Below are 21,563 nucleotides of genomic sequence, written 5' to 3'. Positions count from 1 at the left end.
AGAAAAAGTTGTAGTATTTTTTAAATATGCATTGAGACGTCCACTACTATTCTGCAAAAATTAAAATTAAAATTCAACTTGTGTACAGAGAAACAAAAAATAAATTGTATTGTGGTGTAAAGTGAAATAAATGGCATAGTTTAGAAGGTAAATCGAACTAAAATTATAGTTCAGGAGTTATACAGACTTCGGCTATAGTTGAGGACTTGAGGGGGGTAAATTGAACTTTTTACATAAAAATTATCGCAGACAAAACTTCATTTGTAACATTATCACTTCTCATTCTTTATTACTAGCAATTAGAGTACTATGAAACCCTAATTGATGATAAGGGACAATCAAACAGTTGTCATAAAATAAACAGAAGACAAACACGTGATGAAAAAATAAATTGAAAATGCGACGATCGGTCCTTGGTCAGGACCCCGTGGCGACTTTTGCGAGTGGATGGATCCGAGGCCCTTCATTTGAGCAAAATGCTTGGAATTTTGCATGATGCATGGCCTGAAAAAGAAAAATACCATTCGTCAACTCATGATCATTAATCGAGGACCAAGCATCATTAACTTGACCGAAACCAAGTGTACTACTCACTGGGATCGACGGTGGTCTCGACGGCGAGCCCGCCGAAGTAGCAGCCGCCGTAGTCCTCGCTGAAGCTGTTCCAGTGCGCGCTGAAGACGTAGCTCGCGTGCGCGGTCGCCGTGTTGGGCAGGTAGCAAGCTCCGCCCGGCCGCACGGGGTCGCACAGCCCGGCCTTGTCAGCGCACGCCGCCGCCACTTGCTCCCTCACCGCCGTCTCGTTCGCCGGGCCCCTGTCCGTCCTCACCACGCACCACAGGCGCCCCGGGTACGGCCGGTCGTTCAGCGCCGGCGGCAGCGGCGGGTACGACGCCAGCGGGCGGCGCCCCGTGAGGTCCACCTCGTACACCGCGGTGCCGTTGGGGTAGAAGAGGCCCCAGTGCCGCTCCGTGCCGGGGCCCCACTTGAGGTTCTCGTTGAAGAGCGCGAACACCATCGCCGGCATGCGCATCCCGGGGCGCCGCGGCGTGCCGGCGCCGGACGCCAGGTGGCGCGCCAGGTTGCGGTTGTACGTGGCCGCGTTCCGCACGTTGGCGCCGAACTGGTCCAGGTCGCCGGCCGTCGGCCACCCGGTCTCGGCCAGGGCCAGCCTCACGCCGCAGTGGCCGATGCGGCACGCGGCGGCGACCACCGCGTCGAGCATCTGGTCGAGGAGGTTGGCGTACGAGAGCCCCGTGCCCGGGTCGTGGTACGCGAACCCCGGCGACGGCTCGAGCAGCGCGTAGGGGAGCGGCACGATGGAGTGGTTCGCCGACCAGGTGAAGTAGGTGTAGGCGTCGAAGAAGAGGTACGACTCGGTGCGCTCCAGGAAGGAGAGCAGCGGGCGCATGACGGCGTCGGCGATGTCCGGCCGGAACACGGCGGCGGACGGCGGGAAGACGTTCTGGTGGTCGAGGTCGTGCGTGCTGAAGGTGGTGCTGACCTTGACGCGGCCGAGGCCGTGGCGGCGCAGCGCGCGCTCGACGTTGGCCATGGCGGGGACGAGCTGGGGCCAGCGGGACCTGGTGGTGGGGTCGGAGAGGACCTCGTTGCCGACGAAGAGGTAGCGGAGGCCCGGGCTGCGGCGGAACGGGAGCAGCGCGGCGGCGACCCAGGCGTCCGCGGCGCGCCGGGAGGCGGCGAGGGACGGGATGAGCTCGTTGGGGACGCTCGGCACGAAGACGAGGCCCGAGGCGGCGGCCGCGGCCAGGAGGGTGGCGTTGGCGTCGTAGAAGCGGACGGCGGCGGCCCCCGCCGAGCGGGCGAGCTCGATCCCCCGGTGCGGGGGCGGGAGGTTGTCGCCCAGCGCGCCGTAGTTGACGCCCAGGAAGTGCGCGGTCGGTGTTGTCGCGGTGGTGGTGGCGAGCACCAGGAGGAGGAGGTGGAGCGGCGACATTTAGTGCCGTGGCAGAGGCGCGCGTAGGAGAGGATGACTACCGACTGCCGAGTGACTAGCTAGCAGTGCCATCAGCTCGCTCGTAGATATAACCGAAGACTTGAGCGTTCAATTAGTGAAATCAAAAAGAGTTGGGAGTAAACAAACTGTAAGATACTGGCAAAGTGGCAAAGAGTTGTTAGCTACGCAACTTGCAAACTCACTGCAATCTAAAAGAAGGCAACTTGCAAGCTTATCAATTCAACACTCGTGGATAAGAGCGACGAAATGAAGGGACAAGAACAGCAAATCATGGACCAATGCACCTCATGCCACGGACGGTCCTAATAAAATCAACTCCATTCAACGACCCGTTGCGCATCTGACCAATGCAAGAAGTCCTGACTGCCTGAGCATAGTTCTTTTTTTCTTCTTCGAGGAGATCAAACACGTACCCCGAGATAGCGGGGGTGGGGTGTTTTATTCAATGCTGTATGTACAAGTACGACGATGTCCAAGATTATTTATCCGAGCATCGATAGCATCGCCTCGATCGATGCTCGCCTGCGGTGCGTTTGGATGAGAGCGAGAAAGAATTGAGCGGTTCCATTTTTGATTTCGAGAAATAAGATAACTCTATGTTTTGTGTTTGGTTGGAGTGATAGAGCTGTTCCATTTCTTATTTGATTGAAGGTACCGGAACGAGAAACATTATTACTATGTTAACCATCATTACATGGGACCCGCACGTGGGTCACCCAATTCTCTCCCTCCCTCCCTTCCTCTCTTCTACCAAGCTCAAGCTCCGCCTGCCCTCTGCTCCCACACCGGCACGCCGCGCAGCTGGGCTCCCCGCACCCTCCACCCTCCTAGCCTTCCTGTCTCGCCCCGAGCTCGGCCGCTACCGGAGCTCCGCCTCCGCCTGGAGCTGCGCTCGCGCCGAGCTTGGCCGCTGCCGACGTTCCGCCCGCTCCGCCCCTCTGCGCCGAGCTCGGCCTCCGCCCGGAGCTGCGCTCGCTCCACTCTCCCGTCGCGCTCGGCCACAGCCGGCGCTCGGCCCTCCCGCCGCGCTCGGCCGCCGCCGGTGCTCCGATTCCACGCCGACCGCCTCCACCTGAGCAGCTCCTCTATGCCGAGCGGCAAGCTTCGCCGGTCTGCCCGCTCCACACCCGCTCCGGCTTCGCCCGAGCCCGGACCTCCATCTGCGGCAGTGGCCGTGCCTCGTTCCTCCACTGCTGCCCCGCCCAATCTCCGTCCGTGGGAGCGACGCCGTCGAAGTGGGATGGCTCGGTTCGATCGATTTTGCTGAACCGAGCCATCCCGCATCTGGAGGGAATATTCGCTTCATGGACGGCTCCATTCCCACACTCGCGAACCAAACGTAGCACGGAGCGGCTTCATTCCATTCCGCTCCTCAATCAAACACTACCTAGAAATTTTGGACTTGTGTGGTGGATGATCCGGAGCCAGCAGCGCAGCTCCACACCAGTGAGTACGTAGCTAGTGAACACAGCAAAGGAACTCATTTTGCAGCTTATCGATCAATTCAGCCACCTCATCGTACGTGGTCTGATATCTGATCTGACTATACCCTTCTTTTTTATTTTTTTTTTGACGCGAACCGTTGGTCAGCCTGAACCATTAACCAAGGTAACGTTACAGAGCCCGTTCAAGCGAACGGCAAGAGAGCACTATATCCCTTCTTATTCAGTAATCTCATCATTCGGCACAAACCCTAGCAAAAGCGATCGAATTCAGGGAAACTAACGACAGTAATGTCAGCATATATAGAACAGTATACGACTCATATGTATACAAGAGGCTATTGGACAAGAAATTAAGGAGGGGATCGAACCAATAAAGACACAGCGCATATCATGATGAAGTAAAAAATATTCATTACCAGATGACAAACAATTCACACATCCCGGACAGGAACCATGCATTGCATTGCATGGTTTAAAATTTAACAAGACATCACTACTAGTATATGGCCAAACAAAAAGCCTTGAAATGAACTATACCAGCATGCAAGACGATACTAATAATGGAGTTTTCCCGTTCCTGACCTACTTCTTCTACACCTTAAGCTTGCGTATAAGTAGGAAAATCCTCTGGTCCAGCTCAAAGCTTCCAGCAATGGAAGGCTCACCCCTGAGCACCATCAGGAGACCACCAAATGATCCAAAAATCTCCCTGCAAGGAGAATAAAAGAAGCGCATGAGGAAACATTGATAATTTAAAAAGAGTTTTCAACTGCATATATGCCTATACAAAAAGAACATTTCACTTTACATTGATCTGAACTTGAAGGTCCCTAAGCAAATCAATTAAAGCAATTTTACTCACGTTTCGTTCAAAGAAGAAAAAATTGCTACCATCTATGGTTCATGGGATGTCTAAACCAAACTCTAGCCTTTTCATGTTGAAAGTGCTTACGAGAATTGCCTTTGCAGGATCAAATTCTCTCACAAAGCATGATATGTTGCCTTCATCACGCTACATGCTTACATTTTCCTTATAATGACCATGTACCATGGTGTTCCATAATAAGCTCAGACAATTTGGACATTCTTCTATTCTAAGTTCAGAAATCAATAAATGCGGTTGAGTATTTACGAACCTTTATACAAAGATTATTTTGTTCCATTAGTTACTCCAAGATTTTGGGCAATACTTACTATATTAATTTATAATTTTCAAGGCCCAAAAGTGATATCATTAGATTCTATTAACAATACTTATAGTTTTATAACAAGTAAACAAAATATTAACTGATGAGTAATTATCATCAAAGTCTTGTGTTTAATGAAACAAAAATATGCCTTATTAGAAAAAGGGAGTAACAAATAATATGCAGTAGTATATATAGCCAAAATGCACGTTGCTACACTATTCACTAGCTTTCAGTTCAAGGAAAAGTGGAAAACCACTTTAGGATCTTAGCTTTCAGTTCAGTATAAGGAAAAGTGGAAAACCATACACTTTAGGATCTTGTTTGGGGGTGTCTTCATCATTTTTGGCGGAGGTGTCTTCATCTTTTTTGGAGGAGTCGTCGTCTGCATCTTCCATGGAGGTGTCTTCTTCATCTTTTTTGGGGGGTGGGGGTGGGGCTGGTGTGTAATCTGAGATTCTGTAAAGCTTCCCGTGCATGACATAGTCAAACTGGTCAGCCAGTGTTTCTCGGGCAGCCTGAAAAGCAGACAGTTTATGTTAATTACCCTAAAGCTCTATCTAGATAGCCTCATCGGACAGATACAATTTGGTAAACAGAAAAGATGTGATATGAACCCAAAAAATATTCTTAACTGCATGTTCCATTGTATCAGTCAATACCACTAGAAGCCTAGCTGAATGCCTGGACGATGCAAATTTCATAGAATGGATTGGTTACTCACCTGTGTGAAGTAGCCAGTATCTGGAGTGCCATCCAAATTCAGAGTACTAGCTAGGACCATTTTAAATTTCTCGCCTTTGCACATTGGATAAACCTCTATGGCAACATCTAACTGCATGTATATACTAGAATCCTCGCTCTCAGCTACCACGCGAGAGACTGTACAAATACAGGAGAAAGAACATGCATGAGGTCATATTAGAACAAAGCCGAACAAGTTAGCATCGTAATTTAACCAGTACTAGCAAAAAGAATATCAGATTCAACCTCATATGGAAAAAATTAACCATAGATCTATTGATAGTACCGACATAAAATTACAAAGAAGCAATAATATTATGTCATATACTGAGACATTATTCGTATAATAATTGATAATGCTAAATCATATTATTTCTGTGCAGAGCGAAACTTTAAATTCAATTGTATGCAACAAGAACATATATAGTAGAGGACCTAGAGGTAGGAGACACGAGACAGCAAGAAATTAATTTCAGGATGAGAACAATTTATATGCATGAAGGCATTGTTCAATACGAAGATGCTGATGACAGCATGAGATAAAACTGTAGGGTTTAATCTGGGTAGATGATTCATGCCGGCTCCAATCACACAATGAGCACAAGGTGCAACAAAATAACTTGAGAACAACCTATAGGTAGCAAAGGAAATAATGTGTGCAAGTGTTTTCACTGCAATTTCATTGCTTCTCTACTAAGATGAAATCATAAATTCGCCATTAACTCTTTGTTGTCTCCCTCTAATAACACAGAACCATGAGTGTTGAGATAGTAGTATCAATGCAAGGAATTCCTTTCCCTAATAAATGAAACATCTATCAGTCTATTTTTCATCACACTACTACCGTGGCTATCGATCATAACACACAACACTAAAAACACAAAGCAATAATAATTAATCCTGTGGTGTCATGCCATGCATAGAAAATTGATCATCAATCCTGTCAGTCACCCGGAAATTAAAATTAGGGAAAAGTTCAATTTTCACTCTCAAACTATCGCAAAAGTCTGATTTTCAACCTTCAACTACGAAATCGGACAACATAGGCCATCCAACTGTCAAAACCGGGCAAATTTGGCCCTTGGGTGGTTTTGAAGGTGGTTTTACATTTTCTAAAAAAATTTAAATAAATCTAAATAGATTTTAAAAATCAAAACTAATTCACTTTAAATCAGAAAAATATGAAACTAGTACCAAATTTTTTTTTAAAATGTGACCTATCTATTATTGCTCCATTTGAATCTTAGTTATTAAAAATAATAAGCATAACTGCAAGTAGCCAAATATTATGAACATAAAAAAAATTAGATCTAAATAGCTCACAAGTCATGTGACAATAGATAGGTTACATTTTTAGAAAACTTTTGAGACCCATTTCATAATTGTTTGACTTAAAATGAATTACTTATAAATTTTCAGTGTAAAATTGAATATTTTTAATTCTCACAAAATGGAAAACCACCTTCAAAACCACCCCATGGGCCAAATTTGCCCGGTTTTGACAGTTGGATGGCCTATGTTGTCCGGTTTCATAGTTCAAGGTTGAAAATCGGATTTTTGCGATAGTTCGAGGGTGTAAACCGAATTTTTCCCTTAAAATTACCTTTGTCGAACTTTTTACCATCAGGATCGAGCCCGATGACTTTGAAGGAGTCCTGGAAGAGATGCTCAGGCATTTTCAAGTCCGATCCTGCACAAAGAGGATAGTAGCAGCTGCTTAAACCCTTTTAAATCCGATCCCACGCCTGATTCTACATGATTCAGCTAGCGAGCTTGTCCATGGCGGCCCCCGATCGAACTGTGCAGCTATTAATAAGACGCATGCAGAAGCAAAATCAAAAGAAATCTCTTGAAACGGCGGATCAGGTGAACGATTCGATCCAACGGGAAAAAAAATATGAAGGCAGAAATCAGCTTCAGAAACGGCGGGTCGAGGAACCCTGCACTAGCTAGCTAGCTAGCGGCCGGCCGGCGTGGTGGTGTAAAGTGTAAACGAGTGGGACGCGGGCGGCGAGCTCACCGTACAAGCGGCGACGCGAGAGGCAAGTTGGTAATGGAGCGGAGCCCTAGGGCAGGCGCCGGCGGCGTGCGCTGAAAACTAGAATGGACACGAAGAAAAGAGATGGCGGCTTGCCTGCCTTTTATTACGGAAAGAAGGCGCCTCGTCACGATGAGACCCAGACCGTTGGCGCAGCCCGATAGCCCAAGTTTATACCAGGCTTGCGAGCCCAATTAAAGGCCATCTCAAAAGATAGGCCCATATTTAACGGCTTAACGCAGTAACGGACAAAGTGCCAACCAAAAACAAACTCGGCTGCGGCTGCAGGAGATCAAGTAGCAGCAGATCGCGCCAAATTTCCTTAGGTGTGAGGTGAAGTATGCAGCTGCAGCTGCAGCTGCAGGTAATTATATATGATGAGCTAGCAAAAGTTGGAGAACGTCTCCTAGTGTATTTGGGACAGTGATGTACATACTCCAACTTGTATTGCTGATAATATATGTCCAGTATTTATACCAAAAGAAAAAAAAACGAGAATTGAGACTTGAGAGTGTTGTGAACAAGATCGAATCCGCGCGCCAGCTACCTATACGCATACGCAGTATGGTCATCAGGTCATGGTTGGCCACGCAATCTGCAGCTCATCAGTTGAGCAACAGGCAGTGACCAAGCAGGGGAACCAAGAACGTACGTACAGGGTGAACAAGAACAGTACAGCACACCAATACCACGGTACCCATACAAATCGACAACGACGTACCCGTGTCTGTGCTCAAGTCCACTAGTAGTGAACGAACAAGACTCCGCTCCCCGATCGATTCTCTCTAGTATAATCTCTGTCGGTTTTAAGAGTACTAGAAAATCTGATTTATCAGCTTCAGAAACACAAGTAAAAAAGGCCAGGAATTATGAAGGGCCCAGTATAAAAACACAAGTGTGCAACGCATCGCCCGCTAGCTCCTGCGTCCAGCCGACGCAGCCGCTGCCCGCCCCCGCCTCCTGCTGCAGCCGGCCATCCACCGCCGACGGCGCTCCCGCCCCGCCGACGCCCGCAGGCCGGAGGTCAGCACGTTGTCCTCAAACTTCTACATCTCCTCCGGTCATTTCTTCAACGGATATATATTCCTGTATTTCAAGATGAGCAAGGCGGATCTGACACTGCTTAAATTTGGCCTGCGTGTGTCTCTTGTATCCTAATATTTAGTCCTATATTATGCTGAACCAATATTTATTATTATGCTGTAAGAACCTGAAAATCATGTACTAGCAATGCCTATGAAAAGGCATGCAACAAAAACTAAAATACCCCTGGTTCTATCTAACTATGCCTCCTAGTCTTTTCTTCCTCGGTAATGTTACGCATCACCCATCTGATGTTTGGAACACTCGACACATGTTGCAAAAGATAAGCACCAACATTGCAATTATTGTCTTCATGTTTCTAGAGATGTTACACCGAACGTGATATCAATACTGTAGTGAGAATTTCCATCATCGAATCAGATGTTAGAATTATTTGTACACATATTTTCTTGATATTGCAAAGTGTTGATTTTTTATGTTGTAACTATTATTTATTAGTGTTGTGCCGGACTGTGCGATGAAAAATTCTGATCGGAGCGCTGCCAGCGGTGAGAAATTTCAGAATTTGAATCTTGATTTGTTTGTCTTGCGGAATTTGAAACCCTGATCCATGTGTCAGTGACTCAGATTGACTTCACATGTCATGTCATTATGATAAAAATGTCAAATTTTAAAAAAAAGCTCACGGATCAATATCCTAATTTTAAAATTTTTTAATCTTAAAAACTTATAAAATGGATGTCAACTAGAGAAATTTCTTGTAGAGCTCTCGGGTCATGTTTTCAAACTGGGCAGCCACCCACGGATCTCCTCGCCAAGCCAAGAAAAGTTGGGCGTACCACGGTGGTTGCACCGAGCGGCAGCGCGGGAGCCCGACGCCGTTACGCGCCACGACCGAAATGACCCAACAGCCCTCGTCGCGCTTATCCACTCGGGCGCCTCCCTGCCACAGACCTCCCGGTTCCCGGCGTAAATAGCCCCCAACTCCCCGGGGCAGCGCGGTAATCACTCCCCGCGCGGCGCGGCCCCGTCCCCACCGTCGCCTCGCCGCCCATATCTTCTCGTATCGTCTCGTCCGTCTCCTCCCCCTCGGCCCAATTTCTCGCGGCGTCCATTCCAAAATATCGCCCAGCCCACGATCCCCCCACCTCTCTCTCTTCCCTCCCCCTCCCTCCCCTCGCCGGCGGGCAGCGGAGATCCCCCCACCCGGGCTGGGATCGGGTTCGTCGTTGGCTGGTAAGGAAGCCCTGCACCGCCTAGATTGGGTGTTGGATTGTTCCATCTTTTTTCTACGCTGCCATGTCCTTGGCTGTGAGGACTCGAATCCTAGCAATTTCGTTCTAGAATGGATGCGCGGCGCAGTTCGTTGTGATTTTCTAGGTGCGAGCCTGAGTGCCAATTGCAGTTTGTTTATCCTCCATTTTCCTCGGGGTTCGATCGAATCGAACAACCATTCCCCGTCAGGTAGCCCCTGTTCCAAGCAATCCGCGGATCAGCACGCGGCTATTCCCGCCGCATTTCTCCAAGTTTTCTCTCCACGTGTTATCTAGACATTTTGTTTTACCTTAATCAATCAATCGCGCGTGGTGTTCTTCCTTGTTCGCGATTTGCGAATGTCGCCTCGTCCGCGAATTCGAATCTTCTAGAGAAGATCCTCGCGTCTTGTTGCCGCACGGCCTGCCCGCGACGCGTTAGATTTGTTTGTTCTCTTGTGTGAGTCATCACCTTTTTTTTTTTAACTTTGTTTGATAGCTGTTACTGTTGGATCGCCTTTTCCATTGTTCACGTGTTTGGTACTTTGCTCCCTGTAGACATAAAGGCGATGCATATTGGGTAAATTGCACACGCTTCTATTATTTTCCCACCTTTATCGATTTGGGTCTTAACCAAATCTGTCAAATCTTTGTTTTAACATGCAATTCAAGTGGACTCAGGGTATCTGATGGAGGCAATTATTCTAACCAAACTTGTTAAATCTTGTTGATTTCCTTCCTGTCTTGCAATGGAATTGAATGTACAAAGTGACGTTGTGTTTCCAGAGGTCATGTATGGGTTGTTGGCTTTGTTTCCCATGGTAGAACTAATTTTTGTGCATGAAATGAGAATCTGATGCAAACGCTCATGTATGACCTCATGGTCTGTTTGTTTAATTCCTGTGTTTAGGATAAATACTATGTCCACCGCTCCTTTTTAAGCAAAGGTTTCCTTTATTCTTCCATTGCAGATTTTCCATGCACATTAGGCTAAAAATGCTTTGGTCTGAAACCAATCTGCTCTTTTTTCCGGCCAAAGATGGTCTCAGCCAACATATATCATCAACGTTGACAATGCGCCGCTGAAGCTTGCTGAAGCTGCAATAAGCATGATGGTTGTGCACATAATGATGCTTAATCATTCATGCTGCAATACCCTCGAGTGGAACTTCCTTCTTCTGATGCAACCATGTATAGGTGGACCTAGTGGTGACGTGGCTGTGATTAGTTGTGAAGCTGCTGAGGGATCTGTGCTGCGGAGTTCTATTTGTTCTCAGTGATTCTTGGCAAAGCTATTGGTGAAGTTAACAATCATGGAAAGGTAAGTTGCAACTTTTCTTTTTTCACTTTCTACTAGGCTACCAGGTTAGATAATTTGCATAATTCTGATGTCACTTCCTATTTCTTGTAGGTACAAAATAATAAGGGAGATAGGTGACGGAACCTGTGGGAATGTTTTCATGGCCTATAATGTAGAAACAAATGAAATTGTAAGTGCCAGGACTCAACCATTAAAAAACTTTGCTGTTGCCTTGTATATCAAATCAAAACTTTCTTGCACTGTTCTTCCAAGAGTTTATTTACCCAAGTCTGTTTGCATGATTTTATGGGTTCATTTGTTCATTCTACCTATTTCATCGAAGAACGTTTATGAGACCTCTTGTGTTGACGTGCTTGTTTTCTTCATTCCATTTAGGTTGCTGTTAAAAAAATGAAGAGAAAATTCTTCCAGTGGGAAGAATGCGTTAGTCTGCGAGAAGTGAAGGTATTTTCTTTTGTCAGTACTAAATATATGACATAAGTGTTCAGCAGACACTGTTTTGCCACTTGGTATCATCCTTAACAAAGAATCTTTCTGCAGGCTCTTCAAAAACTAATTCACCCTAACATTGTGAAGCTGAAGGAGGTGACAATGGAAAACCATGAGCTGTTCTTCATCTTTGAACACATGGTTGGTCCTTTGCTACTTCTGCCATATCGTTTCTGTGCTACACATGCTGAGATGATAGTAGGGGTCATGATAATAGTATAGTGGCAATAACTTAATTCTCAATTTAGCGTGCATGCACATTGGCTTGGATTAACAACAATGTCCCCTACTCACCCTCACGCCTCTGTGCACGTTGTCATAGATTGATTGTAATGTCAATTCACTTAGGTTTCCTAATTAACTGAGTGAACCATAGCTATTATTTCCTTGTGTTTGTGATATACATTATAGCTTATTCTGTGAGAAGTGTAAGCTTCTTCTGTCAGCTCAAGCATTTGGTTTTTCCAAGCTACTTTTGTTACGTGCATCTAATTGTTTTTCCTGTACTTTGTTCAATCGTGAAGTGTCAGCTGATCTTTCTTTTCAGGAATGTAATTTGTATGATGTTATAAGAGAAAGGCAAGTTGCTTTCTGTGAAGGGGATATACGGAATTTTATGGTCCAAATACTGCAAGGTCTTGCATATATGCATAATAATGGATATTTCCACCGTGATTTGAAACCTGGTAACATGGCCTGTCAATATTACACTGGACTTATGCTGTCTCTATTCCTGTTAAAAATAATTGGAGTTTTTTTCCTGTTTTCTTAGAGAATTTGTTGGTGACAAATGGTATAGTCAAAATTGCTGACTTTGGTTTGGCAAGAGAAGTATCTTCCAGTCCTCCCTATACTGATTATGTTTCCACCAGATGGTGAGTTTGTGTATGAAATTTGAAACACATTTTTTTTAAAAAAAATATATATCTTGACTGCGTGAATGACACTTCAAGATTATCTTTGTTCTTTAGGTATCGGGCACCAGAGGTTCTACTCCAATCGTCAGCTTACACACCTGCTATTGGTGATTTGCTTCTGCCCTTCTCTTGGGTTCTGTTAACTTCTCATCTTGATTCTGTATAGCTTGCTCAATCTCCAATGCTGCTTTGCATAATGCACGAAAAGGATTCCTCTTATGCTACAAAAACTAGCTAGAAAAAGATTTATCATACTTTGGCAACCTTTTAGTTTGTCATGTCTCATAGCATCTCTCACATTTATTTGATTCTATCCAAACAGAGCATAATTCCACATCACCAAGAGCAAACAACATGATGCTCTTTTTCTCAATTTTTTTGTTTAGTGTTATTTAGCTTCCCTTATTAACCATTTGCTAGCTGCGCACTTTCACAGACATGTGGGCTGTTGGTGCGATTTTGGCTGAGCTGTTCACATTGTCCCCACTTTTTCCTGGTGAAAGGTAATACTGTAGTCCTGATCTTTTGTGTACAATCACTGTATTGCGAAAGCAGTTGTCTGTATTAGGCATCATGTATTTATTCTAACTGTATCTTAATGCATATATCGCACTTGTTTAGTTCTTCTAGTGTGAAATTTTTGTGCTACCATGTTTTATTTTCAATAATCACCTTTTTGGTTCTGCTGAAGGGCAAATAATTTCGTGTTTGTCTTGATGAAAACATATAGCTTTCTGCTAGGTAGGAAATTCCACTCCACACTATCAGTTATACTTTGATTATCAGCACAAAGGCCTCTCACCTCTGTAGCTGTTTTGGAATTGTGTTTTCCTCACATCTGTATCTGTAGCTTACGCTCTGTGTTGCATTTTCCTTTTACATGCAAGCAGCCTTGAGAATGATCGTGCTGTTGATGTTTTGAAGCTCAAGTTAATAAAACTTGCACCTGAATTTTCACGATTCCAGTTGGGCCTCTGTAAACAAAAAAAATGTAGACCATGTGTGCATTTATTTTTCCATGATTTTGTGTGATTTAACATTGTTTCTTTTTCCTTTAATTTTATCGCAGTGAGACAGACCAGCTTTACAAAATATGCACTGTGCTTGGGACCCCAGATTGCACTGTGTGGCCAGAGGGAATGAACCTGCCTGGTTCAAGTAGCTTTAAGTTTTTTCAGGTGAAATTGAGTACCATCTGGATTCATTGGATCAAATGTTTCCAGGCACTTATTGTTTTCCTTTCTGATAGATTCCTCCAAGAAACTTATGGGAGCTTATTCCTAATGCTTCTTTGGAAGCAATTGACTTGATCCAGGTACATTGATCTACGCTGCTTCTCTGTTGTTTGGTTATGAAACAAAGTTATGGGTTTGTCTTTAATTCCCTAGTTTGGTTATGAAACAAAGTTATGGGTTTGTCTTTAATTCCCTAGTTTTGAAACAAAGTTACGCTACAATCTAGTTATATTACTTTAGATTATTAGTCCAATAGCACATCTCAATATTAACATGGTACCCTTTTCCTTTGTTTTGATAGCGGCTTTGTTCCTGGGATCCACGAAGGAGGCCAACTGCTGAGCAAACATTACAGCATCCCTTCTTTAATGTACAGAGTTACTCGTAGATTTGTCGTTGATACCGTACTTTCCATTTCGAGTGTGCCTGACTCTTGGAGTTTTAGGTGTGCAACTGGGTACCAAGACCTGTTCATGATACTTCCCATACAAAAACAAATGAACCTAGTGAGTCTTTTTACAAAATCTAGTTTATGGCATGCCAACATTTTGCAAGACAACTATATTCAGACTAAGGTTCGTTTGAACTTTAACAGAAGCGCATCCAAAGCTGGAACTGAACCTGTGGGATTTCAGCACAGAACCTGATGACTGTTTCCTTGATTTAACACTCAGTCTAAAGCCAAGTTTTCCTGGAACAGGTGCGTGGCTATTTGTCCCTGTAGATGTGTGTCCATGGTTTTAATCTGTTGTTCCATATTTTTTGGAGTAGCATATTGAGGCTCAAAAATATAATTTGGTCATGAACTGTTTTACTTTTGGCTTAAATGGCGTTGATGGTTTTTGTTAGCAACCCTTTGTCATCATTGCTAGCTTATCATCTTGCCAGCTGTTGCATGCTTTTTTAAATTCCTCCTTTTGTTGTGCAGACCTTGCTAACCATGTTCCACAACGTACAGAAGAGGTGAGATGTTATTAGAATGTGTGTGTGGAAACGATTTCAGAATGCAATGATTGGGTGTCATCCTGACATTAGCTGTTTTGATATGCAGGAAATTTTACTATACTCAGGATTTGAGAATACGCCTGTCAAGCCTGGTACGTCTGGTTGTATCTTTTGTAGGATTGTTTGCCGCTTTTCCTTATCACAGTAATGAAGTTTCAAGGGTATCACACTTGATAACACTGACAAGGGCGGAGGGCCAGCAAGTGCAATAACTGGATATTTATGGTTTAATATTTGTCATGTTGCACAACTTAGCACCAGTTTTAGATGTCATTTTCAGTTGTGTTGACAAACGTGGCTTATTCTGCGTAGCAGGTTTTTGGCCACTGGTGCCATCAGATCGTCCCATTGGTGATGTTCCAGCCATTCCATCCTGGCAACAGGCATATATGGTTGACAGGTAACAATGGGCAGACACATCTAGCATCCAGCCTTTGCAAACGGATTTTTTCTTTTTGTAGCCGTAGTTCTGTGCACAATGATCACACTGGGAATGATCCTTTATATTGTTTGTGTGTTGCAGCCAGGCGTCATTGCCAGGATTTTCTGGTTCTCCATTCGGGCTGTCATTACAGCCGAGCCTGCTTGAGAACCGTTCACTAGCGCCTATCAGGCAGGTGAATTTCTTCTGACCGAGACAAAATTAACAGATTGAGCATTCGTACGATTCTTGCGTTCTTGACACACTCCAGCATCTTGCTGTATACACTAGGCTCTAATAAGTGGCGGCAGTAGAGGAAATGTATATATACTATTCGTAGCTTCCTTTTTTTTGGTTACTCCACATTTATGTAAATAACAAGATGAACATCTCCCGGAAAACAGTTTTGTTTGTACGACCGTGTTCCAGTGATATGGACGAGTGATGAGTTCCTGAGCATGTATATGCTGGTACGTTGTATTCTGATGTTATTGTGGTGATGTGGAGATATCTGGGCGGTGGGTTGTGCAGTGAGAGCCAGCAGGCGGCAGCGCCTGTACGTGCCGAGGCAGCCCTACTGTGTTGCGGTTGAACACGGGCCGAGAAGTCTTGGGACGTGGGTTCACAGCTCCAGCACCCCTCAGGGATAAATCCGTCGGGTGGGCTGCCTCGGCACCGCCACATCACATCTAGGCTCTGTTAACAGATCTTTACCCGTAAATATAAAAAAATGTCACATCAAATGTTGGATACATGAAGTATTAAATGAAGTCTATTTACAATTTTTTTTATAGATGGGTTTAAATCGCGAGACGAATCTAATGAGTCTACTTTATCTATGATTTGCAAGTGCAAGTGATATTACAGTAATAATCCACTAATTATAGATTAATTAGTATTATTAGATTCGTCTCGCGATTTACAATCTATCTATACAAAAAGTTTTGTAAATAAATTTTATTTTTTTAAATAGATTTTATTTAGTACTTCAAATTAGTAAAATTTTTACATATAAAAAACTAAACACGTCCCTAACCACCGTTCGCGTGGACAGTGTACGATGTATCGCAAGCAGTGACCAGTGGAGTGGGGGGCGGCTCCCGAGGCAAATATGCACTGCCCTGCACGGTTCACTGTTGCAGTTCTGTAAGGGAAGGAAAGCAAGGGCGGGCGGGCGGACGCGGCGCATCACATTCACATGGCCGACCGAGAAGCCTTGCTGGCAGATGCTCAGCAGCTCAGCCTGGGATGCTGGACGCACGAGGCGACCTGAGGTCCTGAGATGACACGCGGAAGGGGCAAAGAAAGGAGGTCCTATTCGGTGCCTTGCACCGTCGTGCTTTGACTCTGTTCGAAGTTGCTTGCACTGGAAGCGGAAACCGCCTGTCGGGCCATTCATTTCATGTGTACTGCACAATTGCAGCAGGTAGGCAGTAAACTCTAGGGGGTGTGTTTAGATCTTATAAAAACTCCAAACTTTCCATCACATCGAAATCACATCAAAACATTAAATATAACAAATAACCCATACATAGAGTACTAAATATAGGTAATTAAAAAAATTAATTGCATAGTTTTGATGTACGTTGCGAGACGAATCTTTTGAGCCTAGTTAGGTCATGGTAGGACAATATTTACCACAAACAAACAAAATGTGCTACAGTGTCCGATGTGACTTTTTCTACCCGTTTTTCAGGCATCTAAACACAGCCAGGGTGTGTTTAGTTTGCAAAAAATTGCTATAGCACGTTTTAGTTTTATTTGGCAACTATTGTCCAACCATGGAGTAATTAGTCTCAAAAGATTCGTTTCATCATTTACAACCAAACTGCACAATTAGTTATATTTTTTAACCACATTTAATACTTCATGCATGTATCGTAAGATTCGATGTGATGTGTGTCGGTACCCTGTAGCAGAGATACCCACTCATACTGCAGCAAGGCAGGACCTGCGTAGTTATCCGTAACTGCGTGGAAAGGACGGAGTAGCCAGGCCCACGGGTCAGGCTCTTCCCTCACCAGGCCAACGGCCCCGGACCCGTTCCCCGCCTGGGGAAGGGTCCGGAGACGCCACATGTCTCTATAAAAGGGAAGCTCCATGTTGACCGCGGGGCCTCGGACCCCCTGTAAGGGTCCGAGGCCCCCTGCGTCCGCCCGGACCTCCCTTTACCGCGTAGGGGTCCGGAGCTGCCACGTAGCCCGGAGGAACGGGCTCGCGCGCGAGCCTTCCGCTCGAAGACCCGCGCGCCTACCGCATTTAATGCAGATGGACAAGGCGTGCTCTGCCGCCGCTGCACGCGAGACAGTCTTTGTCAGGCCTCGCTGTACACCGCGTATTACCAAGGAGCACAGTGCAGCCGCCTGTGCCGCGGCCGCGCAGAGCCCGCCTGCAGCATTAAATGGATACGACAGCACGGCTCTTTTCCATCATGCCGCCTACGCCGCAAGCTACACCGCCTGCCTAAGCAACGTGGCGGGCGATGCCACTAGCTACGTCAGGCTCCGTCCCGACAAGACAGCGCCAGGACATGATGGACGAAGGGCTCCGGGAGCAGGCAAGGGAATCCAGAGAGAGATCACCTTTGCCTGCGATGCCATAATGTATGAACAGTACGTTATTTTATACTACAACATTGGACCCACTTGTCGGGGACCCAACAGCTGTGTACGCGCCCCCTTGAGATATAAAAGGGAGGCGCTCGCTGTGCATAAGGACATCCAGACAGACTCAAGCTCTCGCAACCTTCTCACTCGCGTGGAAAGGCAATACAACACACAGTGGACGTAGGGTATTACGCTCCGGCGGCCCGAACCACTCTAAACCCGGCTGTGTTCATCGTGTTCTTGAGTGAGATCGATCTAAGACTAGCTAACCCCCGAGTACACACCCTCTGGGCTTAGGCGGGTGCCTTCTGCCACCCGGCTGTGGTTTGCAGCACCACGACATTTGGCGCGCCAGGTAGGGGACTGCTCCAAGTCCACTCCGGTGGCCCGCTCTGGCGGAGACCGCTCGCCACGGTCGCTCCAAGTCCACTCCGGTGGCCCGCTCCGGCGGAGACCGCTCGCCACGGTCGCTCCAAGTCCACTCCGGTGGCCCGCTCCGGCGGAGACCGCTCGCCACGGTCGGCAAGAGCCAGGTCCAGGAAGTAGTGCTTGCTCCCTGAGCGATCCGAAGTCTGTGTAGCCGCTTAGTTTGGCTCCGTACCCTAAGCCTACACCTTCATCGCCCTGTGGAGAGCACTCTAGTACTTGAACCTAGCAACAGGTATACCGGCCTCAGGGGTCCGGGATGCCCGCTCTCTCCATGAGCACACCAACGCAATCAAGTTGCGTAGGAACACATCACGGTAGTAGCCCCACCCGCGGGTTCGTACCTCTCCCGAGGTGGGCCCGGGGGCCACTGTCGGTACCCCAGGACTGGGGTACCCCCTCTTGCTGTGTCTAGGCAAGGGTCTTTATAGTTATCCTTGACTACATCCAAACAGCCGGACCCCTGCGGTCCGAAGTCCTGTTCTCCCGACAATGGTCCGGACCCGTTCCACGGCTGGGGAAGGTCCGGAGACGCCACGTGTCTCGGGAGAGGCAGGCACTCAAGCGCAAGCAGCCGGGGCTCCGGACCTCCTGAGGAGTCCGGACCCCCGCGGAGTCCCGGACCCCTCATGGGGTCCCGGACCACCTATATAGTGACCGGACCCCTCACTAAGGGAAGAAGTCGACACCCTGCCTCGAGGTGATTCGGAGCCGACACGTGTCTACAAGCACAGACACGTATACAAGGCCGCTTGGTCTCCATACTAAGCCTCACCCACCACTGCATTCATTGTGGTAGGTGGACATCCGCATTGATACAGCAGAAGCCGAGGCGATTCTTTGACCAGGGGGCACTAATGATCGCGTATTACCAAGATGCATAGTGGAGCTGCTGGCGCCGCCCATGCCGCGCCTGTCAGTCTGCCATAACTGTTGGATACGATGGCTCGGCTTCACCCATTATGACGCCTACATAATAGCCTCAACGGGTCACGCCGCAAGCTACGTTCCCCCAACGGGCACCTTGCTGACGGGACAAGAGAAGACCTCCTTTCGTCAGAGAGACAGCAGGGCATGGAAGCATATCGGGGGAAAGATTCGTAACCACTGTAGCCATTAGAATACTCTGTGCAGTATGCTGCACAGTGCGTTGGGCCCACTTGTCGGGGCCCCAACGTCCAATGTATCCGCACCCCTTGGTCTATAAAAGGGAGGCGCCCGATAGAAGAAAGTCAAGCTGGGTGAAAGCCAAGGCCTGGCAGAGGATAGGTTCATACACAACCAAGAACAATACACCTCCCAGTGGACGTAGGGTATTACGCTCCGGCGGCCCGAACCACTCTAAATCGTGTGTTCTTGTGAGCTTCCTCCCAAAGCTAGATCAGCCCAATCGCCAAAGTACTTCCCAGAGTCCTCCCTCACTGGGAATAGGTGGGTGCGCTCCGCCACCCGGTTGTGGGTACCCTAGAAATCCCGCGACAATGTGCGTCAGTGAAAAATTTTGGGAATTTTTCGCGGAACTAAACACAGCCAAAGTAGAGCAGTGAATAAGACTCGAGGACACGGCACAGACTAGCAGAGCAAAGCAGTAGAGTTAGGTCTCGTTTAATTGCGTCTGTAAAGCTTTTAAAATAAAATCTTTATATAATTAAAGTATTAAACATAGATTAATTATAAAATTAATTACAGAGATGAATTTATTAATACTAATTAATCCATCATTAGCACATATGTACGGTAGCAATTTAGTATCTACTCATAGCCTAATTAGACTCATCAGATTTGTCTTCCAATTTACAAGCAAATTATGTAATTTATTTTTTATTTCGTTTAGATTTAATATTCCATGCATATAAGATTCTCTTTTGATGTGGTAGTTTTGGAATTTTAAGTTTGCAACTAAACAAGACCTTACCTGAGTAGAGCAGTAGACTTAATGAGCATCTCCTGCAGAAAGGTCCACAGCTTTCCGGTGGAGCCGCTCCACCTCCGGAGCGTAGCTGCTGAGGGAGCTGGAGCAAGAGCCCTCCCAAAGAGGACTGATGAATTAGTTTTCCTGAGAGAAATGATTCTTTGTTGATTTTGTGAAATGATTCTGTGAAATGAACTAGGAGACTGGGAGCTCAAAAAATAGTTTCTTTTGATTCTACAAAGTGATACTCCATCCTGATTTTAAAAGTTTATGCTAGAGAATAAAAAATAATCATTTTCAGTCACAGAATCACTTCTCTCGTAAATAAGCTCCCGTAAAAAATCAGAATGAAATGATCTGACGAAGCTCTACCATACCATACCAAACACACCCTAAATGAGACAGGAGGTAGGCGGAACACAGCAAGCTCGGCGATCTCATTTCCTCCTAGTTAGGGACACAAATCTTCGCTAGCTCAAATACGATCCTTGTTGTCCCTTGTGTGGCGGGAGAGTGGATGAATGCTGCTTTCGATTGCTCTAACCATAGCTACATCGATCATTATTACGAGCCGGACCGGCGCAGCGAAATCTCGAGCGAATGGAGATGGTCTATCCGCGTCGTTTTTCCCTGACCGAGCCGATCCAATCAGCATGTGTGTTGTTCAATGCGGTCTGGAAGCTCAACTGCTCCGCATCGTATTTGTACCCTTAATGATTGGTTTTGTACGTATCGTAGTGGTCGTTGTCCCTGGTTAAATGTACCTAAGCAGACTAAATGTTAAGATGAAGGAGAGATAAAAGATGAGATAGATAGAAGTGTGTTAGGCTTAGAAACGGCTTCAACATAAGAACTAATAAACTTTATGAGAGAGATAAGTGTGTTATGTATTAATGGTGAAGAGTACGAACGGATTGTGAAAGATCCTGATCCTGGCAGCCAGCAGAGTGTATTATTAACCTTGCTTTAATTTAATGCAAGATACTCCTTGGGTTTAAGATCACTAAATCAATTGGTTCTATTTGTGGTGGATCTACCTCTTAGTTGATGCTGTTATTAATTACAATAGTAAATCTACTATGATAAATTATTAGCACATTTAGTAACTACTTAAAAAGTACCATTTCAAAATAATTACCTAAATAATAGTACCATTTCAAAATGCTTCCAACCCTTATTGTCGATTAATAAGATTTATCGTTTTCCTTTTTTCTGCTCACGTATTTATCCAAAGTAAGTAAACTATTTTCATGGTTGTATTATTCCATACAGCTCAAAATAATTTTCGTAAGAAGTTACTTATAGCCTATACGAGATGTGCTTTTTGCATGAAAAGGGGTAGAGCAGCATGAAGCTAAAACAGTGACGAGAGGGGAAAAAACTGAAATAACAGGACCAGGGTTAACAATTTCGGCGAAATTTCGGAAATTTTTTCGTTTTCGCTAGTTACCGGGATCCGAAATTTCGGTATTTTTCGGTATATTTCGTTTTCAAATTCAAAATTCAACAAATTTCGACCGAAATTCAACGAAATTCGCCGAA

General features: G+C 45.9%; 3 protein-coding genes across 7 annotated transcripts; 1 reads left to right on the top strand and 2 right to left on the bottom strand.

The window, feature by feature from the left end:
* Positions 1 to 256: 256 nt before the first annotated feature.
* On the bottom strand, positions 257 to 2,005 carry LOC120687392 (probable glucan endo-1,3-beta-glucosidase A6). Its single transcript, XM_039969371.1, has 2 exons — positions 595 to 2,005; positions 257 to 504 (listed from the first exon to the last, which is right to left on the bottom strand). Exons 1-2 carry the CDS (start codon positions 1,955 to 1,957, stop codon positions 464 to 466), a joined length of 1,404 nt encoding a protein of 467 aa, XP_039825305.1. The 5' UTR covers positions 1,958 to 2,005; the 3' UTR covers positions 257 to 463.
* A 1,865-nt stretch (positions 2,006 to 3,870) lies between these two features.
* On the bottom strand, positions 3,871 to 7,453 carry LOC120687445 (DNA-directed RNA polymerases II and V subunit 8A-like). Its single transcript, XM_039969444.1, has 5 exons — positions 7,375 to 7,453; positions 6,958 to 7,044; positions 5,335 to 5,492; positions 4,920 to 5,128; positions 3,871 to 4,132 (listed from the first exon to the last, which is right to left on the bottom strand). The coding sequence occupies exons 2-5, from the start codon at positions 7,028 to 7,030 to the stop codon at positions 4,015 to 4,017; spliced, it is 558 nt and encodes a 185-aa protein (XP_039825378.1). The 5' UTR covers positions 7,031 to 7,044; positions 7,375 to 7,453; the 3' UTR covers positions 3,871 to 4,014.
* A 2,059-nt stretch (positions 7,454 to 9,512) lies between these two features.
* Positions 9,513 to 15,540, top strand: LOC120687403 (cyclin-dependent kinase F-3-like). 5 transcript variants are annotated; one of them, XM_039969395.1, is made up of 18 exons: positions 9,513 to 9,672; positions 10,661 to 11,010; positions 11,101 to 11,179; positions 11,386 to 11,454; positions 11,551 to 11,640; positions 12,047 to 12,185; positions 12,272 to 12,374; positions 12,471 to 12,523; positions 12,853 to 12,919; positions 13,486 to 13,594; positions 13,666 to 13,731; positions 13,953 to 14,021; positions 14,097 to 14,157; positions 14,247 to 14,351; positions 14,580 to 14,614; positions 14,703 to 14,748; positions 14,972 to 15,056; positions 15,184 to 15,540. In XM_039969395.1, the coding sequence occupies exons 2-18, from the start codon at positions 11,003 to 11,005 to the stop codon at positions 15,257 to 15,259; spliced, it is 1,260 nt and encodes a 419-aa protein (XP_039825329.1). In that variant the 5' UTR covers positions 9,513 to 9,672; positions 10,661 to 11,002; the 3' UTR covers positions 15,260 to 15,540. The 5 variants fall into 5 exon arrangements, with proteins under 5 accessions (XP_039825329.1, XP_039825327.1, XP_039825325.1 ...); XM_039969393.1 differs by having other exon boundaries at positions 15,180 to 15,540; XM_039969391.1 differs by having other exon boundaries at positions 14,969 to 15,056; positions 15,180 to 15,540.
* The last annotated feature ends 6,023 nt before the right edge of the window (positions 15,541 to 21,563 follow it).

The sequence above is a fragment of the Panicum virgatum genome, chromosome 9N (genome assembly GCF_016808335.1).
Source record: "Panicum virgatum strain AP13 chromosome 9N, P.virgatum_v5, whole genome shotgun sequence".
Classification (NCBI taxonomy): Eukaryota; Viridiplantae; Streptophyta; class Magnoliopsida; order Poales; family Poaceae; genus Panicum; species Panicum virgatum.
The sequence above is the reverse complement of the archived record's forward strand: the minus strand, read 5'-3'. Positions and strand labels throughout refer to the sequence as shown.